General features: G+C 35.2%; 1 protein-coding gene across 1 annotated transcript in view; it reads right to left on the bottom strand.

Annotated features, from left to right (window-relative positions):
- The window catches only part of LOC131049953 (uncharacterized), a 245,830-nt gene that overhangs the window by 144,620 nt on the left and 73,968 nt on the right, over positions 1–27,242 (bottom strand). Inside the window, exons 13-20 of the mRNA XM_057984065.2 lie at positions 22,702–22,797; positions 22,299–22,400; positions 19,827–19,895; positions 19,431–19,526; positions 19,193–19,300; positions 6,117–6,230; positions 5,901–5,987; positions 5,074–5,202 (exon numbers count right to left, since the gene is read on the bottom strand). Of these exons, the coding sequence (XP_057840048.2) occupies positions 5,074–5,202; positions 5,901–5,987; positions 6,117–6,230; positions 19,193–19,300; positions 19,431–19,526; positions 19,827–19,895; positions 22,299–22,400; positions 22,702–22,797 (801 nt within the window). The remainder of the gene's footprint in view (positions 1–5,073; positions 5,203–5,900; positions 5,988–6,116; positions 6,231–19,192; positions 19,301–19,430; positions 19,527–19,826; positions 19,896–22,298; positions 22,401–22,701; positions 22,798–27,242) is intronic.

The raw sequence follows: 27,242 nt of genomic DNA, 5'->3' as shown, positions 1-27,242 counted from the left end.
GAGAAAGAAGCCTAAAGCTAAGCATTGACGGGGAAGCCATAAGCCGTAGAAGGAGACAGATTTGGAGGTTGCGAACAAACAAAGTTTGAGGGAAGGCATTGCAAGCACACGAAGTCGTACGGCACCAAGGAATTATTCAGTTCAGTTATCAGCCTTTGGGGAGTGTGATGGAGGATTTGAGGCATCTCCTAGCCTTTGTGCCAGAGGGTTGTGGCCACTTCTAGGCATGAATGGTACGCTTTGAGGAACTCGGAGTATGTCTCGATTGGACGTGAGGTTGCCTTGGTGGATGCACAGAGGGCTCGGGAGGAGCTGACCACCAGGTTGGAGGCAGTAGTAGCGTGAGACTTAAGCTCAGCGTACCTAAGAGTTGGATGTCGAGAGGGCATTGCGGGTGGCTATCGAGGACAAATTGGCTAGAGAGACAGTATCATTTGAGTAGCAGTTGGTGGAGGCTGAGACTGAAAAGCGTGTTTTGCAGACAAGTTTGGTTTAGGCACAAGAGGATTGTGATGTCAAGGAAAAAAAGAACTCCTTGCAGAAGCAATAATGGTGTAATCCGCACTTGAGCATCGGATGGTAGTAGACGACGGTTTTCAAGCAAGGACGCAACAGGAGTATGAGTTTCGGGCTCGACTGGCGTCAGCAGTTCCTGCATCTTCTTCATCGGCAGTGCAACTACCTCCTTCGGGGAGCCCCCTCAGCCCCTTCTTCTAAGTGATTTTCTTATTGTATACAATGTAATTCATCCCCATTTTGTTGTGTTAGTCCCGGATTTTTGTCCTTGTCGTCCGGAGACGACTTTTCTTAGGGGGAGGATGATGTTGGTCGTAAAATGGGCTTCATGCTACTTGTTAAGCTACGTTGGTTAAGTATGTTAGTGTCGTCGAGGGTAGTTGTCCGTTGCACGACGGTTCCCCACGGGTGGTAACTGCAGCCCTCCACCGTGTCTTTATATATGCTCTTGTACTTGTTGGACACACGGATGCAGAGAATGATGATTGTACTAGACATTTTTGCATTAATGAAAGCATTGCTCTGAGTTTCTGTTTACTATTCTATCCTATGGTTATCATCTGACTGTTGATATGCAATATTAATAATACACCACACGGTGAAAACATCAATCTGGAAACATTTCACAGTGTGTTTGGGTGCGATTTGCTTAGAAGGGCAGCCACACCAAAATCACAAAGCATAAATATACTATTGCTCGAGGGACTTGCAGAGACAAAGGATTTGTGAGCCCCAATCAATATCGCAGCATCCATCACTGATAAATTAACCAACAGCCAACACGACTTTGGAAGGAGACATCAACATTGAAGTGTGACAGAGGATGAAAGTTGAACGGGTATGTGTTGTATGCATGTCCTATGCCAATGATTATTGCTGCTGAGTAAGCTTAGTATCAATCGCTATAATCTCTTTGTTTCAATAAAACGTTATAGAAGGTACATATATTCATGCAACATTCAATCGGAATTTTCCTCCACAATTTTTTTTTTTAATGCATGCACAAGTATAATCTTCTCCTGGAATAAGATCTAAGCACCAATCCACAAACAAAACCAAAATCACTCTTAAGAATGGAAAATAAAATCAGAAATAGGTGGAGAGGATATTTCAGTGGTATCAGAGCATAGTGACCCTGCCAGCCTGTGAGGGTTTCCTGTGCATGCCAGTATCCACAGTTGCATGAGGGTTGGACCTCATAGATATTTCACTAGGAGTAGATCAGGACAGTAGTCAAAAGCATCAGTAGAATAGGAACCTTTGTTTGAAACAGGCAACATGGCAGAGCAACGAGAGTGGTGGAAACGGACAACCAAATCTTCAGGATATTATGGCTCAAATGGCTTAGCAGCAGATGATCCAGACTTTCATGCAGTCGCAGCTGCAACTCCTTAATGCAATTGGTAATCTGAGGGTCCAGCCGCAGGCACTGAGCCATGATGATGAAAGAAGTGAGGTTGTGCGTGAAAATTAAGGTAGAACAGCCTCTAATGCTGTTAGGACAGTGAGCACAAGGTCTTATTGACCTCTTTGACCTATGTTTTTGCCAAGGCAAAATGAAGAAGAAGCAGTTCCAGAGGTCAAGGAAGAGAATACTCACATCACCGATGATGTTATGGTGGCTTATGATGAGTAAAGAGCTCTCCCGGCTGATGTCAGGCAATTAATGAATTTAAATCAATTTATGAACCAGCGGAAGGACAAGGCTCGATATCGCATGGAGAGGCAATAAAGGAGGCCTAGAGGGCAAATCAGGCAAGGCATTCAACAGAAGGAATTTAAGGATGCATTGAATAAGGTTTCATTCCCCACTTTCAATGGAAGTGAGAAAGTAAGTGACAGATCATGGGTGCACAAACTTGATACAATCCTGTCACTGAAACCTATGGAGGAAAAGAATGCTATAAAGTTTGGCACGATGCATCTAGAGGGTGTAGCATATAATTGGTGGCACCATGGGTTAGTGTCACAAGACCATACGATAATACATTCCTATGAGGAATTTGTAAACAAGATGATTGTTCATTTTGATAGGAAAGACATAGAAGTCTACTATAGAGACTTGGCTCAACTCAAGCAGGTTGGAAATGTGGAAGCATACATTAATGAGTTCCAGAAGATTGCAGTTATGGTTCCTGATATGTCTGAGAGGCGACTGACTATGCTGTTTGTTGAAGGTTTGAGTGACAGTCTAAGGGGGTTGGTCAAGGCACGTAAGCCTAATACCTTGCATGATGCCATTGGGTTAGCTCTTGATCTTGAGACCTCACCGTCTTTTCAGCCACACAAGAAGAACTTCAGGAATAAGAAATCAGATGATGAATCAAATGGGAAGGCTCCTATTCAGCCCAAGGACACATCTCCTAAGGTTGAAAAAAAGTCAAGAAATGAGTTAAGAAGAAAAACCCTTTGCTTTTCTTGCAAAGAACCTTGGGAGCCAGGGCATAGATGTCTTGGTAAGGGCAAGACTTATCTTATTCAGGTGATATCTGATGTGGACAACGATGAAGATACTGAGCAATTAGGATATTTGTAATTTATTAAAAAAATTATAAAATTTTGTTAATTAAAGTTGAAGTATCTTTTTTCAAATTTGGATATATCTTTTGATATATTTGTTTGAATATATAATTATTCAAATACAAAGACGTCAATATCTAGATTTGGGGTTTTACATGATTGAGCAGGCTCATGACCTGCAAGGTGTGTTCTATTTCTTTTTCTACTACATAAATAAAATGTGCTAATATTTGAAAAATATTTCTAAAAAGTGTGTATTTTCAAATGTTTGATAAATTTGTCAAGTTATTGCCAAGTTTTTTGCGAAGTCCTGACCTTTTTAAATTTTTGGGCCTGCCAAGTCATTGTCAAGTCCGAGTTTTTCAACTATGCCACCAACAATTGTAGCATTTTACATTCAACCAGTTTGACATGAACAAGTTGGCATAATCGACCATTTTGGTCTAAGTCAAGCTTAGAAATTTTGTCAGTGGCTTTGCATCGCACACGTAATCTATCAAAGAGGTGTTGATAGGGTGGCTTTGCCACCTAGATGTCATATATGCAATCCACCAAATAAGTGTCAATTAGGCTAGCTAAGACGCCTGCATATTCTAGTCAACTTGGTGTTATTTCATATCTAATTGTGCTCATCTAGAATTAGTCATGCGGTTGGAGGCATTGTATGCTCTCACTTTGCCCACTCCAAGTTCTAGGTTATTAGCAAGTGTTGAAAACATTGTATTCCACCTTTAATATTTCAAACTTTAAAAAGAAAAAAGTAAGGTGTGCTAGTACAAGTGACAAGAAAACAAATACTCAAATTACAACAACAATCTATAGACTAGTAAGTTCATAAAGAGATCATACTGCACTTAACTGCTAAACCACAAGGTTGGTTGAAATTTATTCAGTGTTTAATCATGAAGTTCGAAATCTGACTTAAAAGAAAACCTAAAAAAATCATTGTAGCTTGCCCGAAAATTCATACTGATTGGGGCTTAGGTTTTTCAATTAAAATATAGTTTTAAAATGTGAGTCTCTGGGTGTAAATGGCTGTTTGCGTGTTTATAATCTGCAATGCTCGTGTTGAATTTGTTGGCCAATGTTGTGACCACTTGAGCATGCAAATTCAAACAATTCGGAAGAGCTCGGGTGTCTATGTTCAAGTGACTAAAATTATGAAATTTATGTTGCAGGTGAGTGAACAGCTGCCAACAACAAAGGTAGGCCACTACTCTTTTAAAAGTAAGATTTTAATTTTTAAGTTTTGTTTTTATTTTAATATTTTCATTTTGTTTTTTATAAATAAAATTTTATATATTTATATATTATATTTTCAATTTCAAATAATGTCAATTTGTTTTTTAATTTCGTTCTTTATTCAATATATTAAAATTTTAAACTTTAAAATATTTAAATTGGATTTTTAAATATTATATATTTATTATTTATATATAAATAATACTTAAATTAAATGTTTTAACATATTTATATTGTAATGTTTCTAAATTTACTACAATATATTCAAATTTAACATAGTATTGTTTTATTCTTATGGATTTATTACTTAATATATTTTTTTAATAAAATTTATATAAGGCAAATTTAATAATAAATATCTTTTTGTTATTTTTTCTCTTGCAAAACTTCATCTGAAATTTATTGTTGCCAAACAAAAAAACAAACCTTGTGAAATAAAGAAAAAGAAAAGGTCATTCTCAAGATAAATACTTACACATCTGAAATCATTAACAAAAAGAACTGTCATTTATAATAGGTGAGTTCCTTAATCAACGATTACTGACATAAACTTCAAGTAGCAAAATCACATCAAGAAAACAATCAATTGTCTATGTTCTACAGGTAGCCTGAAAAACAAGTGCCATTCCTGGAATTACCCAGCAATCTACTCAGTTTTTAAACATAGAACACAACGAGACTAATTTTGCTTGGAAAATGACTCTTAACAAGGATATTGAAATGCTAGAATCAAATTTATCCTAAGCATATAATACATAATAGTTTGTGAAATGAATTTGGGAAGAATAAACACACCGCCAATACTAGAAATGGGATGACTTCAGCAATAATTAGAGTTGATTTCACACCAACTGCACTAAATAGCCCAATGGATCCAAGAACTGAAAGGACCACGACAAGAACCCCTGACAAACCGAGTAGTACCTACAATTTAAACAACCACCATAGTCAATTTAAAAATACCAATCAGTTTGCACCATAAGGTTTTCCACAGTGAAGATGAAAAAATAGACAGAACATGTGAGATTACACAGCATATGAAGAATAGAAATACTATACATAAAAACACGTAACCTATGAATTAAGAAGTCAGAAAGTAGCCAGTGGAGAACAAGACATGTGACCATATTGTTTTACACAAATTACTGTGTTGTTCTTTCTTGGCTCAATTTCAGTATTTTTTTGGCAGAGCCTTTTCTCCGCATGATACAAATGAATATTAAAAGTGAAACTAATGAAAAAAATTCATTAAGAAAATAGTGCCCAGCTTATTTAATCCTTTTCTTTAGAGGTTATCAAAAGTATGATCTTAAACTAACAAAAAATAATAAAATTATAGTTAAATTCCTTCCCAAAGAAAGCTACTGAAAAATACTTGCAAAACTGTTATTAAGTATAAAAAATGTCATGAGATGTAATTCCACAACTCTTCAATTAATTATTTTGTTTTCTTTCTATTGCATGAATGCATCTCACCAAAAGTGATTAACTAATCTAGTGAAAAAGAGTGGCATGCATCTCCTAAGAAAGATGTATGGCTAAGCTCGGAGAAGCAATGGTAATCTGCATTAAATTTGTTGCCTTAATCAGACAAAATAAGCATAATAATGTTTCCAACTTACCTTTGAGGAAACATAGAGAGGTGATATATGTGGTGAAATATCACCAAGTGTCAAAGATATGTATGCAAACATGACAATGTAGCTGATCTGTATCAATGCGAACACAAAATGCTTCAAAAATTTTGAAATAATGATGATGTTAATATAAGAAATTCTGTTCAAACATATTACTTCTGATAACTGAAAATAGATTATATACATTTAAAACTTACTAACCAGTATAGTTATGATATCAGCAGTACTCTCTCTCTTAAGTTCCTCTTGAATAGAACTTTCTGCTGAGAATGCAAGAGTCAGATTATGTAATGCTACCATAGGTTTAAGCTCTTCCTGTAAAATACGGAAAGGAAAGGATTATAAAAGAAGTTACAGCTCAATCTTTCATATTTCCAATTTAACAATAAACACAAACTAATAACCAATGGTAGAAAATCAATCATTAAATTACAAGGCCAAATAAAAAAGTTTCTTATTTTATTCAAATGGCTTTTGGAGGAGAAAGAACAATGCTCTTAAACAGGTCATGGCTAATTCCAAACTCGTTTTGACAAAATTGTAGTTCTTGTACATACCCTAGTACAAAGTTCTGTCAAACATTCGATATAATATAATACATAGAGCATAGACATTTTACTGTACATTTAACACTTCGACTGAACACAATTACAAGAAAATAGCTGACCAGGTCGTGTCTAGACTCTATACAGACTGCAAATACCCAAGTCAAAAATACACTAAACATAAATATATTAATCCTTCAGACAGAGAATCATTAGTATCTGCAAAACTATGTGCTAATCATTGGTGTCCTCATTGATAATTGGAAATTATACCAATCAACACTCCACAAAGTTAATCTTTCCTTTGTCAAAAATAGCTGATGCAAGACTCCAAAGTTGCATTCTTAAAACTCAGTTATGTTTACCTATTCCATTCACAAAGAACTTAAGATATAATTTGCAAAAATACTAAAAACCCAGTAACTTAAGATCTGATCTATTTTCAAACTCATTTAACATAAATGAAAGTAAATGTTTTGTCCCTTGGTCCAATTGTATTCTCCCTCCTCGACAAAAACCCAATATGTTGGCTAAACCCCAGTGGGCATTCCTCCATCATGCTGGCAGGCATGTACTCTGACAAGATTGTGAGACAAAAACCATGTGTCCACAAGGGCGTTGACTTGTATCGGCACTCTAGTGGGACAAACCCCACTCGTAATGCCGATGGCCACCATACACTATCAGTTTGAACTTTTGGCGTAGTGGTTTCCTTGCTTGTATCAAAGCCATGGTCTCAAGGTTGAGCCCTACAAAGTATGGTGGGATGAAAACCTAGCATGTTGGCTAAACCTTGACCGATGATCCTTCGTCATGCTAGTGGGTGTGTACTCAATCCAAATGGTGGGGCCAACGGCCACGTGTCCACAACAAGCTACCCTACGTTGGCGCTCTTGTGGGACAAAACCCCATCCTTATTAAAGTTGGTGGGTGCCACTCACCATCAATCTAGGCTTTTGGTGTAGTCTTAGCAAGGAAGCCACTACGACAAAAGCGCAAATTGATGGTGAATGGCACCCAATGATGTTAAGAATGGGATTTTTGTCCCACCAAAGTGCCAACATAGGCTACCCCCTTCATGGACACATGGCTATTGGCCCCATTCAACTACACACCCACCAACACAATGGAAGAACATTCATTAGAGTTTACCCAACAAGTTGAATTTTCATCCAGCAAGGACATGACATCCTCACCACACTTCGCATAGCTCCACCTTGAGACCTCAACTCTAATACAAAGGCAACCACTACACCAAAAGCTTGCAATGATGGTGAATATCACCCACTCGCATTAAGAGTAGGGTTCATTCCATCAAAGTGTCAATGTAGGCCAAGTTCCTCGTGGACACATGGTTGTTGGCCTCACCATTTGGTTCGAGTACACACCCATCAGCCAATGTTACAGAACTTGCCTACACTTGCCCAAACTCGACAAGTCTCGAGACAAGGCAACCAAACGAGTCCTAGGAAATTCCTAGAAACTCATCAAGTCTTCCACACTTGCGAGATACGGCATGTCCTACAAGTCAGACTTGGCCATGCGAGCATTTTAAAAAGCAAAAGAAAAACAATTAAAAACATTAAAACTCAAAATAAAAACACAAAGTGATCTCCACCCTAAAAAGTCATTCATTTTGTTTTCCAACAAGAGGAGAGAAATAATAACTTTTGAGCAAAACTTGTATGTCATTGGAGAGAAAACCAACAGATTGATTTAGGACAAAACAATGATGGAAGATCATTTGGGCAGGCTTGTAGCTATCATTGACATATCCAAAGGATCTTAACAAGGATTCGGAAGAGGCCACCACTAATTTGGAGCTACATTTATTCATTTTGGAGCAAATTTGAAGAGGCAAGTATTGTTCTCTTTTTTTTTTTTCCAAATTTCCATTGTGGCCTACATTTTTTTAGTTTAATGGGAAAAAACAAGAATTTCTAGCTATCAAATAATCAAACTCTAACTAATTTTTGTATTTTTTCTTAATTTTTTAGTTGCAAACCTTAAGTGTTTTTAGTTTTTTCTTTTCTTTTTATTGTATTTGAATTAGAAAATCTAAATGTTAATTTTTTTTCATTTAAAATTTATTGCAGCCTACTATTCATTTATATTGATTCAAATTTTCAAGCACAATGTCTACCCCAATTAGAAAGAACCATGGTTTGGTAACATGGCATACCTAGGGCAAAAAAGGAAGTCACATGTATCTATTTCAAAGTGAAATTCCTTTTTAATCGGTTGCAGAATGACCTTTTGCACATACCATGACATGATGCTAAACCATGCAAAGAAGTGCCCACTGAAGTTATATGTTACGTGCAAAGTCAACTAGAGACTTTTGAGCAGCAAAAAGAATTAAAAAAGAGCAAAGAGAAGAAATGGCAACCATTGATGAAAAGAGTTCTTCACTTCCTCCATATCTTGGATCTATGAGTAGTGGCAATGGTAGTAGTAGTAGTGTACGTATTGTGCCTCAAATTCGTAAATTTTCATCCAATTTATATTCAAATTTTGTTCAACAGGCTACTCCAAGTTCCCAACCATTGCTTAAGAGCATGGTTTGGAACAACGACAAGCATGAGGTTGCAAAAAGTGCAGATGGAGACCTTTGGTTCTATTGCACCATTCCATTTTATGCAGGCAAGTAATTATTATTATTATTTTTGTTTTAAAATACATAGTTTGATTTTTATGTCTAATAATTTTTTTGCTTTTAAGACTAGCATTAAATGTTTTAAAGTTTTACTCTCGGTTTAAAAATAATTATTTTGTTTATTTAATTTGTTTTAGATCATCTTATCGGCAAAATATGATAGATGTCAATATTGTTTGTGGTGAGAGGATCAAAGCCCTTTATGATGAGGAGATCAAGGGCTCCATTGTGAATCAAAAGGTGGCTAACATGAAAGCCGAAATTGATGAGCAATGTGCCATATGGAGGAAGAAGGGTTGCACCACCATGACTAAATAATCACAATAGGTTGTTAGTGCAAAGGTTGAACAATCTTGTGTATGTTCATTACAATACTTGCCTCCATCACAAACAAATCTTGTGCATTGACTTGTCTCCTATCACTATAGAGGAGATTGATCCACAATCAATGCACAAATCCAAACCACCCCCCACCCCCAATCTTGTTCTTCCAGCCTATACTTACATAAACTAGAATATTTGACAACCCAAACTTGGTGCCCCAATTTGTCTTCATTCAACCCATTCAAGGATGCTCCATGACAAGTGCTCAAACCCATTATAATGCTGGTCAAAATTTCAATGCAATTTCCCTATTACATGCACTTATGCATCATAAGGATATGTCATAAGTAACTCCCTTTGTGATGACTCAAGATGCTCTTACACACCTTCCAAGATGTCAAGATATGGCCAAACATGTCACCTCAATATGGAATGCCAAACTCCTTGTGTGAGGACGGACAATCACTCAAGGTAAAAGTAGTGCCACCCCAAAATGAGAAGTCAATTTTCCAAAGAGAGGAAGGAATAGTAAATACAAACGAAATAATGGATATCATAAACACAACATAGATGCTTGTCTAAGACATAATGGATGTCATAAAAGGTGTCACAACCCCTAATACATCTATATAATTTTAAATTCTAAAATTTGAAATTTACCAACTAAGATGCCCTTATGCAATTGTGACCATTCGTCTTCCACTACATGCCAAAAGCTTCCAAACAAGTGTCAAATGAGCTCTTCAAATGCCACCCAAATGTAAACATCCAAATGAGATGAAAATAATTGAATTTAAATAATTTGAAGGGTAGAGATCGCCTCCACATAGAAACATAGGATCACATCACATAATCCAAAATTTCAACAACAAAAAAAATCCGATTGATGTTGCTTACTGAATCTTGAGATGTTCTTGGATCATACAAACTGCTCCACATTTGTTTCTAGAACCATCCATTATTCTTGCTTCCATTTTTACTCTGCTTTTTGTACACAATTTGAGCCACATTCAAAACTGAAAATTGGGTTGATCTCAAGCTCCCTTGCAATAAGCTCAACAATGTCAATAACAAGAACAGAAGCCTTGAAAATAAGCACACCTAGTTGGAGGCAATACACGAGCATGTCTTTGCATTTTAAAAAGACAAAGCCACAAAAACCATAAACTCCGATACACATAAACAAATTTGCGATTTTGTAATTGCCTCGGAAAATTATTTGACATTTGTGGTGAGCCCCATAGCCCTTCTGCGATATTTCTAGGCCATAACTCTTCCAAAGCCACCAAGACCCTAAAAATATTAATTTACTACCAATGTCAAAATGCAAATAGCTGAGTGGATTACCAGATTGAAGTCTCACATCCATTAACACTGCATGTTGCTAGCTCATGTAACCAGCACAGGTCACATTAATCCAAGAAATCCTCATGACCACTTCCAATTTTTAAGCACTCTCTAATATGCAGCTAAATGAATTATGCAATGTCACCTTTTCAAACTGAGTCGAATCGGAGAACCCAAAGCCTATCTTTATTCCCCATAGGCTAAAGGGAAGATTTGAAAGAGAAAATATAATAATAACATAGTTACCAGGAGACTCGTCTCCTACCCCTTGAGACCTGTACCGGTACCTAAGACGCATCTCTGATACCGGATACTTCTCCGGAAACTTCTTGACGCATAAGGTGCTTTTGGCTGCCATACCCAAAGTCTCCCAACCAAAAATTGATGTCTCCTCCTTGAAAACATAGGGCAAAATGCAGTAAAAAGGCAAAAAAAATAAAGCAAACAAATAAGATAAGCTTGCAGCAAAGCAAAGTCGTAGGGAAATGACTAAGGAAACTATTTCACAGGAAGACAAAAATCCATGCAAAGTTATAGTGATTGGATCTGTTGACAGTGTAGACTTTTTGAGAGGACTGATTTCTTATCATTGTAATAGTCTAAAGAGAAATTGCCTTTCTATTTAGCTGACAATATTGAATGTGCTCAATATCTATATTACCTTACTTTCACTAAACAATATTGAATGTTAAACTTTACCACTGTTCTTGTTTCAAAGTTCTCTGTCATGATATGTTTTGGAAATTATTAAATATTATTTATTAAAAAATTGGCGTCTCCAAGTACCCTCGTCTCCTATTTTTTAAAATTAACTAGTACCGGTACCAGTTTCCAGAGTCTCCAAGTACCCCCGTCTCCTGGTAACCTTGAATAATAATGTATAAGTTGTCAAAAAGTGCCTAAGTTACAATGTTAAAGAAAAAAGGACGCTCAATTTATTATTATTACATTGGGCCAAAAAGCAAATAAAAATTATAAAATGAAAATATTGAATATTAAAATAAAAAAATATTAATCACCTAAAAAGCAAATATTGGTAGAAGGAATTCATTGTATGATGGTCAATTTTCAAAAATCCTTTTGCTAAGCTCAATTTCAACAATGTTTTCCTTGAGGACAAAAACACTCTTGAATTGTCAAGCATTGAAGGATGAAAACCTTCTGATTCTAGGATTGGCTTTTACGGAGGTCAAATTTGTACTGAAGGGATCACGATTATGTTGTTATATCAACTGCAGGAATTGACTTATTTATTCAATAATTTTATTTCAATTATGAGTCCAGTATTTTTTGTTATTTGTTGCAGTAAATTAGAGCATCTGAATTTGGCCATACCCTTCACTCACAACCTCATCGCCGTACCATTTCACGGAGGATGAGGATTTTATTTTGGCAACCTAATTATAAAAGCCAAAATTTAATACTAGTGGTTGCATGGAGCACTGCTGAGCCAAGGGGCTGTAGAAAATTAATAATCGCTGAAATAAGTTTGGGAAAAAGGACAAAAATAAACGAAATGACACATCAGTGTGGAAATCCAAGCAAAAGGTAATAGTTTAAGTTTGGTTTTTATGCTAGGCGCATTATTCTCAGCAAGTGATCACTCCCCTTGGAGATGTCATGTGGGAAAGGAGAAGCAGCTGCAAGGATTCCAAAGGAAAAAAGTGTGTTTTTCTGGTCTGCCCCACTATCTCCCCTCAGCGCCACATCATCAACTTTGCCAAATATCAGAATTGAATCAAAGGCCAGATACCTTAACTCTCAAAGATAAGAAATTTTGTTTGTTTTTTCTGAACTTGCCACTACATCCAACCTCCCAGCTGTCAAGAAGAAAAAGTAGGATAAAAAAACAGTAGCAAGAAAGAGAGATCACAGCCAATAAGGAAGGACTGCTGGAAATTCAATGCTAGTACAGCATGTAGGAATCAGAAAAGAAAAATCAGGTTCTTTGGCATTAATATGCCACTATTTGAATTTAATAAATCTCATATGTTTGCATTAATCAAATAAATATATTTGTTATGAATTGTTTATTCCAATTAAAAAACATCAGATGGGCAGAAATAGTTATTCAAATTTGCAAATTGGAAACAAAAATAAAACAGTCAGAAGTGCAAGAGAAAATTATTTTCAGAAATTGATGTGGAATCCCAAAAAGGTATATTTCAAATTACTATCATCACTGAAACAATCTACAAATACAATATTCACAGCACAAAACTAAGAATGCTTCTGTAATGCCCCTCCCTCTTTTGGCTTGTCAAACCTTGTGATTTGTGTTGTGTAGTTCAACCCTTAATTTGGTGTTGGTCGATTTTGGATTTGGTTGTGATGCTTGTCTATGTTTCTTGGTTTTCTATGTGAATATGATATTTCATGTTATGTGATTGGTTAGAATAATGATGTTATATGATGTCGCTTCGCTCTGTGTGTATGATAGATGATTATAGATGGGATATTTTAGTAATAATAGAATTTTATCTTGATGCTCTTAGGTGTATATCTGCTTGATCTTACATTACTTGTTATCTTTGATGTTGTTATGTGGTTGTGATTGATAATGTCTTCGATGGAATCATATGATGTAGTTTATGATGTGATTATTAGATGTTATTCATATATGATATTTCATTATTGGATTAGTTTATTTATGAGTTCTTTACATTTATCGATGTATATTGACTTGATTTACACTACTTCTATGTTTGATGTGCTTGGGTGAAAGGGAAAAGCGTCACACTTCTCTTTACGGGCAAGCTATGTCACTTTCATTCCCTATTCACAGTATCATATTATGTGGTTTATATGTACATGTTCGAAGTTTGTTTATGTAGCTGCAGGTCCCGAGCATCAACTCCACTTGAATCTTCAGGTCTGAGCGTGCTCTCCAACCCAATGGGAAAGTGGACAAGGAGATATCAGTCAGACCCCGTCAGGCACCCTAGTTCCTTGTTTGTCAGGTCTTGTCAGTCGTCACCCTTTGTTAGTACTTAGTGTTTTGAGTTGTCGTAAATTGTTGCTCTTGCTTATAGTCAATAATTTTGTGAAATGATTAATATTTCACCCCCTCTTAGTATTTGGGATGCGATTGATTAATTAATTAATAGGTTGGAATTCATGGTACTTTAAGATTTAAATTACTTAATTAATTCGAAAGGAGTAATTGTGTTTTTAAAGATTAATTAATTATAGTTTCTTCATTTGGCTTGTTTAATTGAGTAACTTGAGGGCTGAGATTATTTTATAAATTGGAAGGATTAACTGAATAGAAAATTATAAATATTCAATTTAGTATTTTCATTACTTTTGTATTAAATTATTTCTTATTGTTTTAAAAGTCAATTTTAAAGAAAAGAATTAATATTTAATTAGAATATTTTGCATGTGAGTGGGAGTTACAAATTAATAAATAAAATAATTAATGAATTTTAATGTGGAAGAATCTAGATGTCGGCAGTTACATTTTTTAAAGGATATATTATTTTGGGTTTCTTTGCTTTTTGGAGAGAGGAAGCTTGTCGTGAATGCTCTGGCTCTGAAATTTTCATTCTTGTCTAGGTCTTTGGGAGTTTTCAAAAAATTTCTTTTCGAGGTGTTTGCTCTGGAAGTCTAGGTGGAAGATTATTGAAGCTCTTGGACTTGGATCGTGCCGTGCATCTCTTGGAAATTCTCTGCCTTCTTCTCGGATTTCGAATAAGGTAAGGATCTGATCTATTCTTTAAAATTTCTGTCTAAAACGAATAAAATTTGTAATTGCTCTTTTATTGAAAACATGATATGTAATGGATCGATCTGGAAATTTAGGGGTTGGCTTATTGGATTTTATATTTCCCGGATCACAGATTTATACTTTCTGAAGTTTTATTCTTAAATTTTAATGGTTGTTTTTATTTTGGGTGGGGGTTGAAACTATAGGAATAGGAAATCTGTACATTTTAATTTTAAATTCCAAAATTGTTCATCCTTTTCTCTTTAATGAAATCATACTGCGATTTATGTTTGTTGGCTTCTTATCTGTTTATATATATATATATATCAATTGCATGTATATCGATTTACCTATATATATATATATATATATATATATATATATATCAATTGCATGTATATCGATTTACCTGGAGTTATCGTTTTATTCATTGCCTGTGCGATGGTATCGGCGGTGTGCTCTATGTTGGGGAGCCACCCACGCAATGGATGGGTTCACCCCACAGCCACGGGTAGACCCATGGCTGTGGGGAAGTTTGAGCAGTCCCCCACGACACCCCCTGCTCTGTCCGTATTCAATGCAGCGAACAATGTCTTGCTCTGTCGAATTTTTTTAATATTGGAGTTCATTATCGTATGTGATTATTAATATCAGATTTGTTTTGTAATATATGAAGTTTAATTTTATATTCAGAGAATTTTAATTTGGCTATCATGGCAGATATTAGTATTAAAGTGGTTGTGCAAATATATATATATATATATATAAGTTTTTTTTAATTGTGTTTCTATAGTGGAATTAAACGGATATCTAAAGTTGTATTTTAAGTCATTATATGATTGTAGAAATAAAATGGATTGATTTTTTGGGCTCTTATTTACTGTTATTGATTTAGTCTTGAAATGGGAATTGGTAATAATGCACTTGATTATAATACGATTTAATCATACTGAAGTGAGTGTTAATGTGTAATTGTGAACGAAGGAATTTTAGTGAATTTTGTAAATATATTGCTAATTCGATTAATGCAGTTCTAGATATTATGTTTGTATTCCTTGATTTTATAGTATAACTGCTCTTGTTCGAGACCATGGTAATAGTCTACATTGTCCACTATAATTGAATATTCGATTATATTGTTTGAATTGTGCTTAGCCTTCTGAGGCTTGGTCAGTGTTAGATTCCTTTAGTACAAGTTTACTCCTTGTCCTTGTATGTAGAAGATTGGCGTCTTACTAGGCTACCCTGATATATGAGTCTTCTTTGTTGGCTTTGATGTACTGTTTACTTTTGGTTTTGGGATCTTTTCTAGCATGTGGATTAAGTCGTGCTATGGATGGAGTCCTGTCACCTTAGATATCATGACCTTGAGTTTATTTTGAATCCTAGGTGCAAGTAGGGAGAGTGGCTTCTATTGGGGGTCGGGACCCAAAGTGGTCGCCAGGGTAACCCAATAGAAGTTTGGTAAACAAGTAATAACCTAAATAATAAACCTAGGTGGGTAGTTAGATCACTCTAATCAAGATAAATTCTTTGATGCCTCCTTACCCACAAACACTCGTACAGGTTTGAGGGTAAGTAGAGAAGGGCCTGGAATGGCTTCCACCAATCTTGCCTCCTCGAAAGGTTGGTGTGGTCCACTAGTGAATGTATGGGGGCCGGGGGTCGAGAGAGGTCACCAAGGTAACCCAAGATGGGGGCCAGGACCTAGTGAAGATCTACCAGGGTAACCCATGACATTCTAGTGATGACACTCTTCCCTTGCAACCTAGTGGTAACCCGTATCTTTATCCTTTCGTCTGTTGTTGAGTTTTCGGAAGTGGTTGTATTCTCAAGCTTGTTGCCTTTGTGAATGTGTTTGAGCTTCCGTGTATTGTTGTAATTCGCGTGCTTCTATGTATTCTCTTGTGAGCCTCTTGCTCGTTAAGTTTTGTTGATTCCTTGATTGTTTGGATATGTTGTTCTCTAGCGAGTCATGTTGGTACCCTTGTATATCTTGCTTCCGCTCGGTGGGTCTGACTGGTACCTCCTAGCACGGGGGGTGGACTTATTTGGTGCCACATGGTTGGGTGGGGTGCTTTTCGCACCCATTGGGTTTGTCTCCTTCAGCCTCATGTTCGTGTTGGCACAGAGAACATTTGAAAACTATCATTGATGTACTAGATTTATGTATACTTCCCTACATGGGACTTTCGGAGATTTGTATATTATGGATCTATCATTTTGTATATGTATTTCTCATGTAAATTCTCGAGCATTGTAACAAGAATCTTGTATCCATGTACTTTTCTGTAATGTAATTCATAGCAATTCCTGGTAATTATTTGAGATGATGTATAACCTTATGTAACATCGTTATGGGGCCTTGAGGACATTTGTTAAATGATTCATTATGTATTTTGTTTAACTGTATTTTAGCATTTGTATATGTTATATTGATTGATTCAAAAAAAAAATTATTCGCATTTTCATGTTCTTATTTGTTATGTCCTCTGGGCCTCATGGCAGGGCGTGACAGCTTCGATACCAAATGATAGAGCACAATACGCAAGCAAACCCTTTAATCTCAATCTATCCTACATGGTAGTTTTTACAACCATTCCAAATTCCAACATACAAAATACAAATAATTCATTATTATTTAGTTTTATCTCCACAAACTAACTATAATAAACCACGTGTATCACGTGCTATACACTGGTGTAATAATATATTTCCTAATAAATTTGATGTTCATGAATTTCTCAAAAGATTGCTTAAGCAGGACACCTAATAAGGGAGCAAATATACTCTCCAAATTAGAACTCCCGTCATTTTGTATTATAATGGATTTCCTCATGATGTGCATAGGTCACAATTTCTGTACTCAAAGATAATCAAAATACGTGAAAAAAACACTCAAGTTGATCATATTTACATGTAATATCAATTGATTTCTTCTTGAATGGCATTAACCATACAAACTCTTCGGGCAATCACATATAAAACTTATTTTCAGCAATAAGTTTAGAGGAGATTTAGTAGAGGATTGTCCTATCAAAATATTTTATAAAAGAAGTTAAGTGAGAAGCTCAGAAAAAATCTAGAAACCAATTATCATTATCTTGAAAGAAACAACAACCTTTTTAATAAACCAATCCTCATTCAAAAAAATGATCTCCACACAATTCAGACATAATACATGTCAATATAATAAAACTGAACTGCCCTCTAAAAAATGAAAAAATATTTAGTTTATCCTAAAACTACGTGTAGAAACCTTGGAAGCAATTCTGACCATGAAAATGCTGAAAAACAAATGTGGCTGATAGAGTACCAGGAATCTGTGATTTGGAGAAAATTGGTGGGATTCTTTGTTCATGTTGATGGAACTTAATAGTTAAATATTTTCTGCAAGTTTGCTCAGAGTGCTTAATCTCACACACACGTGTGTGCATGTTTAGAAATATCATTGAAAGTATCCTACGCTTTTCATAATATCATCCTGCTTGTTCCATATACTAAGTTACCAATTCGAGTACAGGTACGGCAAAAAAATCCTTGGGTACAAGTACAGGTACGCCCATACATATATATATGTATATGTATATATACATACATACATGTGTATATATATGTGTGTGTGTAGATATGTATGTGTGTAGAGATATATGTGTGTGTTTGTGTGTGTGTATATATATATAAAAGTATACATGTATATGTATATACACATGTATATATATATATATATATATGTATATGTATATGTATATGTATATGTATATGTATATGTATATATACAGATAAATATATATGTATATACACATGTATATACATACATGTACATGTATACATGTGTATATGCATATATATATATATATATATATATATGTGTTCAAACATCAAAATTATAAAATATAATCTATATCAGTGTATAACTATAAGAAGAGTGATACTCATAGATCCATAATTGCCAAAAAATATCAAAAAATAAAATATTTTGATACCCCTCTCATAATTTGCAAAAAAGAAAATACTCAAGTCTCAGAATGTCATTACAAAGTGAAAACTCAAATTATAATCGATTTTAATATTCATGTTCTTCATCAGAGCATCAAGGTCAATATCAACATTTGGTTCAATTTCATTTGAACCACAATCAATTGGATTGCCACTACCACTAGTTGTGTCAAGTGCAGAAGCTGGTTCGATTTCATTTTTCAAACATTTAACAAAATGTCAAATGATTAACAACACAAGGAAAGTGATTTCACAAAACATAAGCAAACAGCTGCTACATATGCATAACGTAAATCAACAGAAATCAATCTCAGTAATGCTGATATAAAGTTTACTAACCCCATGTTTAATGTATAGCTCACAAATGCAACTGAAATGATATTTAATTGCTTGCTTGCTGGCATATTCTGATAAAAATGATGTCACAAAGTTGTGAGAGTGAAACTGAGGTTTTAATTATGAAACTATGCTTGGATACGGCCCTGGGTCCTTCCTGGGTGCCTGGGTTCTCTGTGGGTTCAGAGAACCCAGGCCCCCAGGAAGAACCCAGGGCCGTACCGTACCCGAACAGTACACGTACTAAGACCCAGGCTAAAACAGAAGAACCAGGTATCTTAGTCCATATATATCTCAGAAACTTAAAGTTCCTTTGAGTCTCTTTGACTTGACAAATTATAGCAAAGAGAATGAAGCACACCTTAGCTAAATGAATGAATGACTTCTCCCAGGCTACAGCTTTATCATTTTCATGACCTGTCTCATCAACGGCATTATTCACAGGGTATGTGATCACAAATGCAGTCGCCTGTTCAAAAACAATACTGAGCCAAGGCACTTGCATTTGATACATTAAAATATGTTAACTAAGGAATTAAACCTGTAAAACTAAAGTAACAATTTAACAACCTTATGAACTGCACCCAATGTTTACAAACCTGTGAATAGTTATTTCCTGTATAACCCCCTAATATTGTGCTTGGATCGACTGGAGCTTGGTATGCACTCAAACATGGTTCTGACGATGTGTAATGCTGAGTGAGGAAAAAAGCACAAACAAATGAATAAATTTCACATACTTCATTTCTTACATATTGAAGAAGCATGTACAGAATAAAAATTTCAATCTCTCTCAATGTTCTTTTTCCTTATTTTGACACTTTTTGTTATAGCCAACACTTACATTAAAAAAAATTAATAAAATTCACTATTATAACACTTTAGCAAATGAAGCCAATTTTCGGGTAGAATAATTGTATTTGTTGTGAAACACTGCATTAAAGCAGTTAACAATGAAGGCAATCTTAACATTGAGTTGATACTAGGCTTCGTACCTCAAAGCAGAACTTTGCATGTGATGCACCCCCATACTGATCAAACAAATCTGTCCTCATTTTGAAGTACTGCATAACCAAAGAGATTGGCATATTATATTGATTCAAGCATCTCTAATATACGAAATGCACCACATTATAATTTGTGCTAAATCTTGATTTTCTTATACCGAAGCAATCAAGAATAGCAACTGGATGTTTACCCAATAAAAAAATGTAACAAGCATTTTTCTTACACAAAAGCAGTGAAGAATGCAAGTAGATATTTGCCCAAGAAAAAAATTGTAAAACAAAATAAGCATTTAATCTTGTAAAGGAGAAAAAAATTACAGTAAATCATAAGTAACCACTATATCACTGTGATAAGAAGCCCAATCATTGCACATCCATAAGATCTACGCGACAGGAACTCAGACTTGTAGATTCTCATTAAAGTAATTTCCTTGAATTTGGGACCTTATCAAACAAAACCAAAAGATTGAGAAACATATAGAAACATAAACAACTCTAGACAACTGTATTCTTATAAATAAGACCAAAACAAGTCCTCAGAAAGCCAAAAGATTCGTAGCACGGGGCAAGGTATAAGGACCAGTTTGTCTTTTACTATCATATGTTGTATTTGATGCCAATAGCTATCTTACAATGAGAGCTACACCCAAATGATGATATAACCAGCCAATTCATCATCTATCTCTTCCTACAACAATATAAAAGCTCCACATGAATATAATAGTTCACCATTTAATTACTAGAAATGACCAAAATGATCATTGGTCAAACACATGGATGTTATGTCCCCTTTCCAAAAGTAGTAAATTCAAATTGATTATTAAGTTATTAACTCATTTTATTTTCACATGGGTTAATAGTAAATCAGAGGGAAAATAATTTACTTAATATTTAATTTAGCCTGATATTTCATATTTTATTGGACAATAAAAAATTCAGCAAGTTGGGGTGCTGGAATTCTCTAGGAGCATTTATTTTAAATTTAAATAGAGCATCTTTTATGAAAATCGCCATTCCTTGTTTTTGGCTGATGGTTACGGAATGGCCTTGGGATATTATTTTCAATTGATTTTCCCTCCAAAATGGGCTGTGGGATTTGGGGCACCCAAGTTTGGCTTGCAACATATAAAACTTGAAAAATATTTCATTTGGAAACCGTTATCTTAAGCCAAATTATCTTCTGGAGCACATTGTGTTTAAGCTTTTTCTGTAGATGAAAACCCGTAGGAAATAGCTATCAGTGGACAAAAAACCTTTGGTTGTTGGAATCAGAAGACAAAAAGCCTCTGGTTCTTGAGAGCACTCCTATTTATGGATTTCATTGAAGCTTCACAGATTTGCAAGAAATTTCAGTTAATCAGCATGTCTTTGTTTGTTGTAGGTTCCAAGTGAACTATGTGTAGTTGGAATCCAGTGTTTGTGTCAAATTTCTGTTGTGTTGTTTGCTGCTGTAGGATCCATTGCTAAAGTTCTTTTTTCTGTTTCTGATCATTTCTATGAGTTGGAAAATTAAACTTTGTTGTGGAGAAGATCAAAGAGTTTGCAGTGCTTTTTTTGGCAGTGTGTGTCTCCAAAAGGGTGCGAGTTGAGCATTGTTAGTTTCAAATCTTGTATTTTCTGATGTTGCTATTGTAACAAGTTAACAACTGTCAAATCAGTCCATTCAGATGAAGAAATCAGAATTATATCAATATAAAAGTTGCAAGAGTTTCTGGTCCAATTCAGTGCTCCCTGGGGCCGCATCCCCTTCCTTGGTACCCCTGTCCCTGTCCCCGAGACGTTTTGAGGACTTGAGCGGACTCAGGGACTTGGGGTTCCATTGCCTGGGACAGCCCTTTATATTAGCAGTGACTCAAACTCAAGCTCTGGTTTTGATGCAGACCAACCAGTTGCATCTGCTGATTAGGGACAGGCATATGTTTTCTATGTTTCTATCATATTAGTATCAAGAGAATTTTGTGTGACCACAAGCAAAGAAGGCCATTGATTTACAACTAAAAGAACAATAGACTAATTAACAGCTTGCCGATAATGGTGCTAACTGCTAAGAATATTCAAAAGATTAAGAGCATTGAGAATCTTCTAATTGTCAGCAGAATTGTGGTCAGAACATTAACAACCATAAGCTTTTACTTTTCCTAATCCTTAATGCCTTGCCAAAGACCCATAGCATCTTTAGGCAAATACATGTAGACAATGATTACAGTACAAGAAGAAGCTTTATAGAGTTTGAACATAAGTAAGGATTGTCTCAAAATAATGCACACACGCATACATGCACTAAAAAGGACACAGGCTAGTTTGCAATATACGTCCAATTCCACATTTAACTATGGATCTCAGATTTCCAAAAAAAACAGCAAAAATATAAATCTGAAATAAAGCAGTCTATTCTTCCAACAGATATGTCCACTATTCTTTCATTTTTCTCCAAATAATTTACAGGAAAAAGAAGTTTACTTGTAAAACAGTCTCAGTGGCACAGTCAGAACCCAGGGGCTTCAAACAAATATCTTTTAGAGATACAAATGTTCCAGAAAAGTTTCCACGAATTTTGTCAACCTGATGCTCAAAACAACCACCAAATCATTAGACAGAAACTCAATTGAGAAAAAGCATGGGATTTCTAGGCATGTAAGACCATAACATTTTCAACTTAAAAACTGGTATATTGCTGACAACACAATTGAGTAGATAAAAACTGTTTTCTCAGAAAAAACCAAATAATCTTTCAGGCTTATGTGAGTCTATTTTATGTTTAATATATGTATTACCATACTTTTAAGCACAAGTTTCAATTTTGTCCACGCATTTAAAAAACCTAGTGGCAAGGTAAACAAACTTTAAAATGTGCAATTCTAACCTTTTTTTGAATTTCAAACAGTAACTGGATATTCTTATCTGTCACAATACTTGGAGCTGCTTCGTGCTTTGAACGAGGAATAGTTGCCAAGATCAGCTGTACCAAAAAAATTATTAAGTGTAAGGATCGTGTACACTAGATTCACAAAGAAGTAAGAAGAGTCTAACATGACATTTCATTTTCCGTTTCTCAAAAGTGAGTCCCATTTTGTCTTAATTTCTTGATAAAAGTCAAGTACGTAAATGAATTAAAAAATTAAGCATTACACCTTTTGCAGTCCCTTCTGTAATAGAAAAATTGAACTGGAATTTTTAAAAGAAAAATCAATTCATTAAACTAAAGTGTTCAAAGTTAAAACACTCCAAAACATTCACTACTACCCTTATACTCAAGCATGATAAGAATTTAGACATAATACTTCCATATATAAGCAGAAGCTGCCCTTGCTCTTGGAACAACAACACTTCAAGATTTTGGTTCCAGACCTGCAGGGTCTTCTTCTGTTTATTACCTTATGAGGTCTTACCCTTTTTTCCTTTTATTATTGTACTTGCTTGGAGGTATGACTTTTTTAGGTTGGCACCCATCTTTTCTTGCCCTAGTGTTTTGTTTTTGTACCTGATGTACATTCCAATTCCAATGATTTAATTTTCGCCACAAGTGCACATTAATAAACTTTATTTCCTTGCATCTTTCTGAGAATAATGAGGGAAAGCAAATCTAATCATTTGAATGTTTTGTACTATCTAAGAATACAAACAGCTACAAAGGCTCCCATATGAATATTGTATGAGAAGATCCACCACTTCTCCATTGACTGACAGCCAGTCAGCCTTAAAGGTATGTGTCAGTCCCCACAAACATACAGCAATTACTTACCAAATGGTGTTTGAAATTTGATTCTTCTGCGGGAGTAATGGCAAAGGAAACAAAAATCACTCTAGCAGGATCAGGATTTAAACCAGTAATCTCTCTTTGCAGCATCCATCATCCTCTCAATAACCCATTAACTCTTACATTCACAAAGATATTTTCGATGGTTGACAAGGGAATCGTCCACATCCTGCATTTGGGAAATGATAGCCAGCTGATGAATGTACAAAAATTGGCATTCAATGGGTTTAGCATGGGCTTGAGTTCTTTCATCATGAAGCACAAAGTGATAAAGGGTCTTTATGGGTGGGGAGAAGAAAAAAGAAAGCTTATATAGAGTGAGCTTAACTGAAAAAGTTTGAATGCTAGGGAGTGTCTCGAGCTCTATGTTAGTATTCTGAAAATCTTGAAGTCTTTAGAAAAAGTAAGGCTTCTTGACCATGACTTTCAACCATACATGATAATTATCAAGCATATGGGAGTCTGTAGCAAGAGAGTGGATATTCATTTAGCTTAAAAAAACTGGGTGTGGGCATTGATTGGTAAGCACATAGCATGCTCACTTGGCATTAATTTATACAACCTCCAATGGACATTACAGATTTGTAGCTACTAGTTGAAAAGAGATAAATCTTTCGATCCTCACAAATGAGAATTCGATAAACAAGTGACAAACAAATCCAGAGACTTTAAAGCAATTAAAGCAAGTGTGCCCAATCCATACTGTACGAACCATCAATAGTTTGTACCTTACCATGATGGATAAGCCACATGAAAACATTTGATATTGAGCCAAATTTTGATTTGCTTGAGATTGCCATTTTTTATCAGCGGACAGAATTTTGTGAGGATGACTCAATATGAGTTGGCCTGTTCATTCCAACATCTTATTGCCTAGCCACCTCATGTAGTATATATCAAAGACTTTCCATTCAGCTCTGCAAACATGCTACCGTGACTCTGGAAAATCAACACCCTTGTTGAATTGTGTCATTTTTCCAACTGAGATCTTGTTTATTTTTCAAGTGTATATAATTGCTGTTATACAGTGAAATTCAACATCCAGAATTAGCATTTGCAATTCCTGAAGGCTGAACTCAGCTAATGGTTATCCCACACTCAGATCTTTAAAAAATGCATCCTTTTTCCATTGCCAACTTACAATATTGCTTTAACTCTAATCAAAGTCAAATCCAAGTAAGAGTTGGCAGAATTTTTAATGCATTTTTTATTTTGTGACAAACAGACGAAACCCTTGTCCAGAAACTAATTATTTTGCACTGCATGTGCTTGAAAAAGATTAACAGGAAAAACCTCACGATTTCGGAATTTAGAGCAAACTGATTTATGTACCTACAATAGATTTTTTATAGTAATGATGCTAATGTGTAATGCAATTCTCGCATCTCCACCTGTGCTGTAAATTATATTTTTAATATTCTAATTTAATATGGTACTTTAATGAAATTTATCTCATATATCAATATATAATATATATGTAGTATATATCCTTTGCTATACCCATGTCGTAAATTCTTGCATCTCTACCCGCTCATTTTTTACACAATCCCATCTCCAAGACGTCCTAGCGATGAGGGGGACACATCGAGGATGTCCCCTAGCCGTCTCCAAAATTCAGCATACCTCAAGAAACACTCCGGAAATGCAAGGACTTTCAAAGGACATGGCTAGCAGTCCCCATTTTCCAGCTCTTGTTTAAAACAAAAAAAAAAACACTCAAATGATTGAAAAAACATTATCCTCAAGTCACCCTAAATGGAAAAACCAACCCCTTTTTGATGCATTTGAGTTTATTTTATGTTTGTTAAAAATAAATTGCAACTTGCGGCAAGGTTCGACTCAAAGGAGGACTCCGATTTTGATGTAGTGTTGACAGATGCAGATTACGGGTAGCAGTGTTCTTCCTTTTTTTGTATTTTCATATTGAAATTGAATGTGAAACTTGTAGCCTTTGGGCATTTTGTTGTAATTTGTATGCTATTTTTTAATATCAAATGCATATTGACAAAAAATTCTAAAAGCAATTTGAATTAAGGTTTGAATTTTGCTAACTTTTTTGACTTTGACTCTCATGTGAAATCTCAATTTAACACACATGTTATATGTTCAAGTTCTATAATGTATATATGCATGCTTTATCCATTTTTAAAATTTTTATATGAATATTTAAAATTTCCCTATATATTTTACATTTTCCCTATTTGTTGTATAGCCATCACCTTTGCCATCCCCTAGCCGTCCCCAAAAATGGCTTGGAAAATCAGAGTTAGAAAACACATCCCCCTCGTCCCGAAAAATACAATATTATATACTTGGATATATAATAATATAATGTGAGAATAATGTATCATTTGATATGTTTTGCCCTATGCTTGAATTAGTATATAGTATTATTATATACTTTGATATTGACAGGTATAGTGTATTATGATATTGATGGAAGAATTGATGGGTATAGTATAATATTATATAGGTTGTCTGAACATAACTCATGTTTTTAGGTTTAGGCTACAAATATGTATATATTTATTATTTTTATATATTTTTTGTACGAATGTGCCCAAAATGTACCCAGCACTAAAAATCATTGTACCAATGTACCATACCCATGTACCTGATTCTGATTCGATAACTTAGCTTTTTTCTTTAACACTTCCATTCCTTTTCTAATGTAAAATACATTAGAAAAGCAAACAAGAAACAAATTATAGTAATGTCCACAAATGACCAAAAGTAGGTCAATGAGACTCAAGAATATATCAGTTTACAATAGAAAGTTCTAGGATATTATAAGTGACCATGTAGGAGATTCTCTTGTTGATGTCGAATGTACTGATCTGTTATTATCAGTTAAACACAGGGACATGTCCCCCCATTTTCCAACCATTTTGGAGACAAGGATATCTCCAAGATGTGGGGGATGTCCCCCTGCCGAACCGTTGCATCGAGGACAGTGGGGACGTGGGGCATCACAAGATGTCTCGGGGACTCCCAAGAGTCCCCTAACAGTCCCAGGGACACCTAGGAGTCTCCCCTAGCCTCCAATTAAAAACTCGGTCCTTAAGCAAAAAATGGTCATTTTTTTGTAAAAATGGCATTTGTAATGAAGGTTTGTAAAGTTTTGAAGGCCTTATTTGTGCTCTACCCCCTTACTCCACTAGGGGCGCAATCATTCATATTGTTAATGCAATCCTCCACCCACCATTCATATTGTTAATGCAATCATTTCCATGCTTTTTATGTTGATTAGTTTAAAACTTTAAACTTCATTTAGTATGCCAAAGTTCAATTTGCAATTCTTATACTTATTCTTGTTTTGCACTTTGCTCCCAATGTTCCAAAACTCTACCCACCATTGTTAATGCTCAAATTTCAATGCAATTATTTTCATGTTTGTAATGTTTATTACTGTAAACTTTACACAGTGTGGCAAAGTTTCATTTATAGTTCGTATACTCATTCCTTACACATAATTTTATAACTAATTTTTAAAGTGTTGTGTGTATTTGAGCCACCTCCCCCGCCTCCCCCAAACATAGGCCCCTTGGTCCCCTCGTCCTCGCACCCCCACCCCACCACCCCCTGTAAGGAAACTCGATGGAACACTAGTTATTATAATGCTCATGGGCAATGGCAAAATGTACGAA

The sequence above is a fragment of the Cryptomeria japonica genome, chromosome 8 (genome assembly GCF_030272615.1).
Source record: "Cryptomeria japonica chromosome 8, Sugi_1.0, whole genome shotgun sequence".
NCBI classification, from domain to species: domain Eukaryota; kingdom Viridiplantae; phylum Streptophyta; class Pinopsida; order Cupressales; family Cupressaceae; genus Cryptomeria; species Cryptomeria japonica.
The sequence above is the reverse complement of the archived record's forward strand: the minus strand, read 5'-3'. Positions and strand labels throughout refer to the sequence as shown.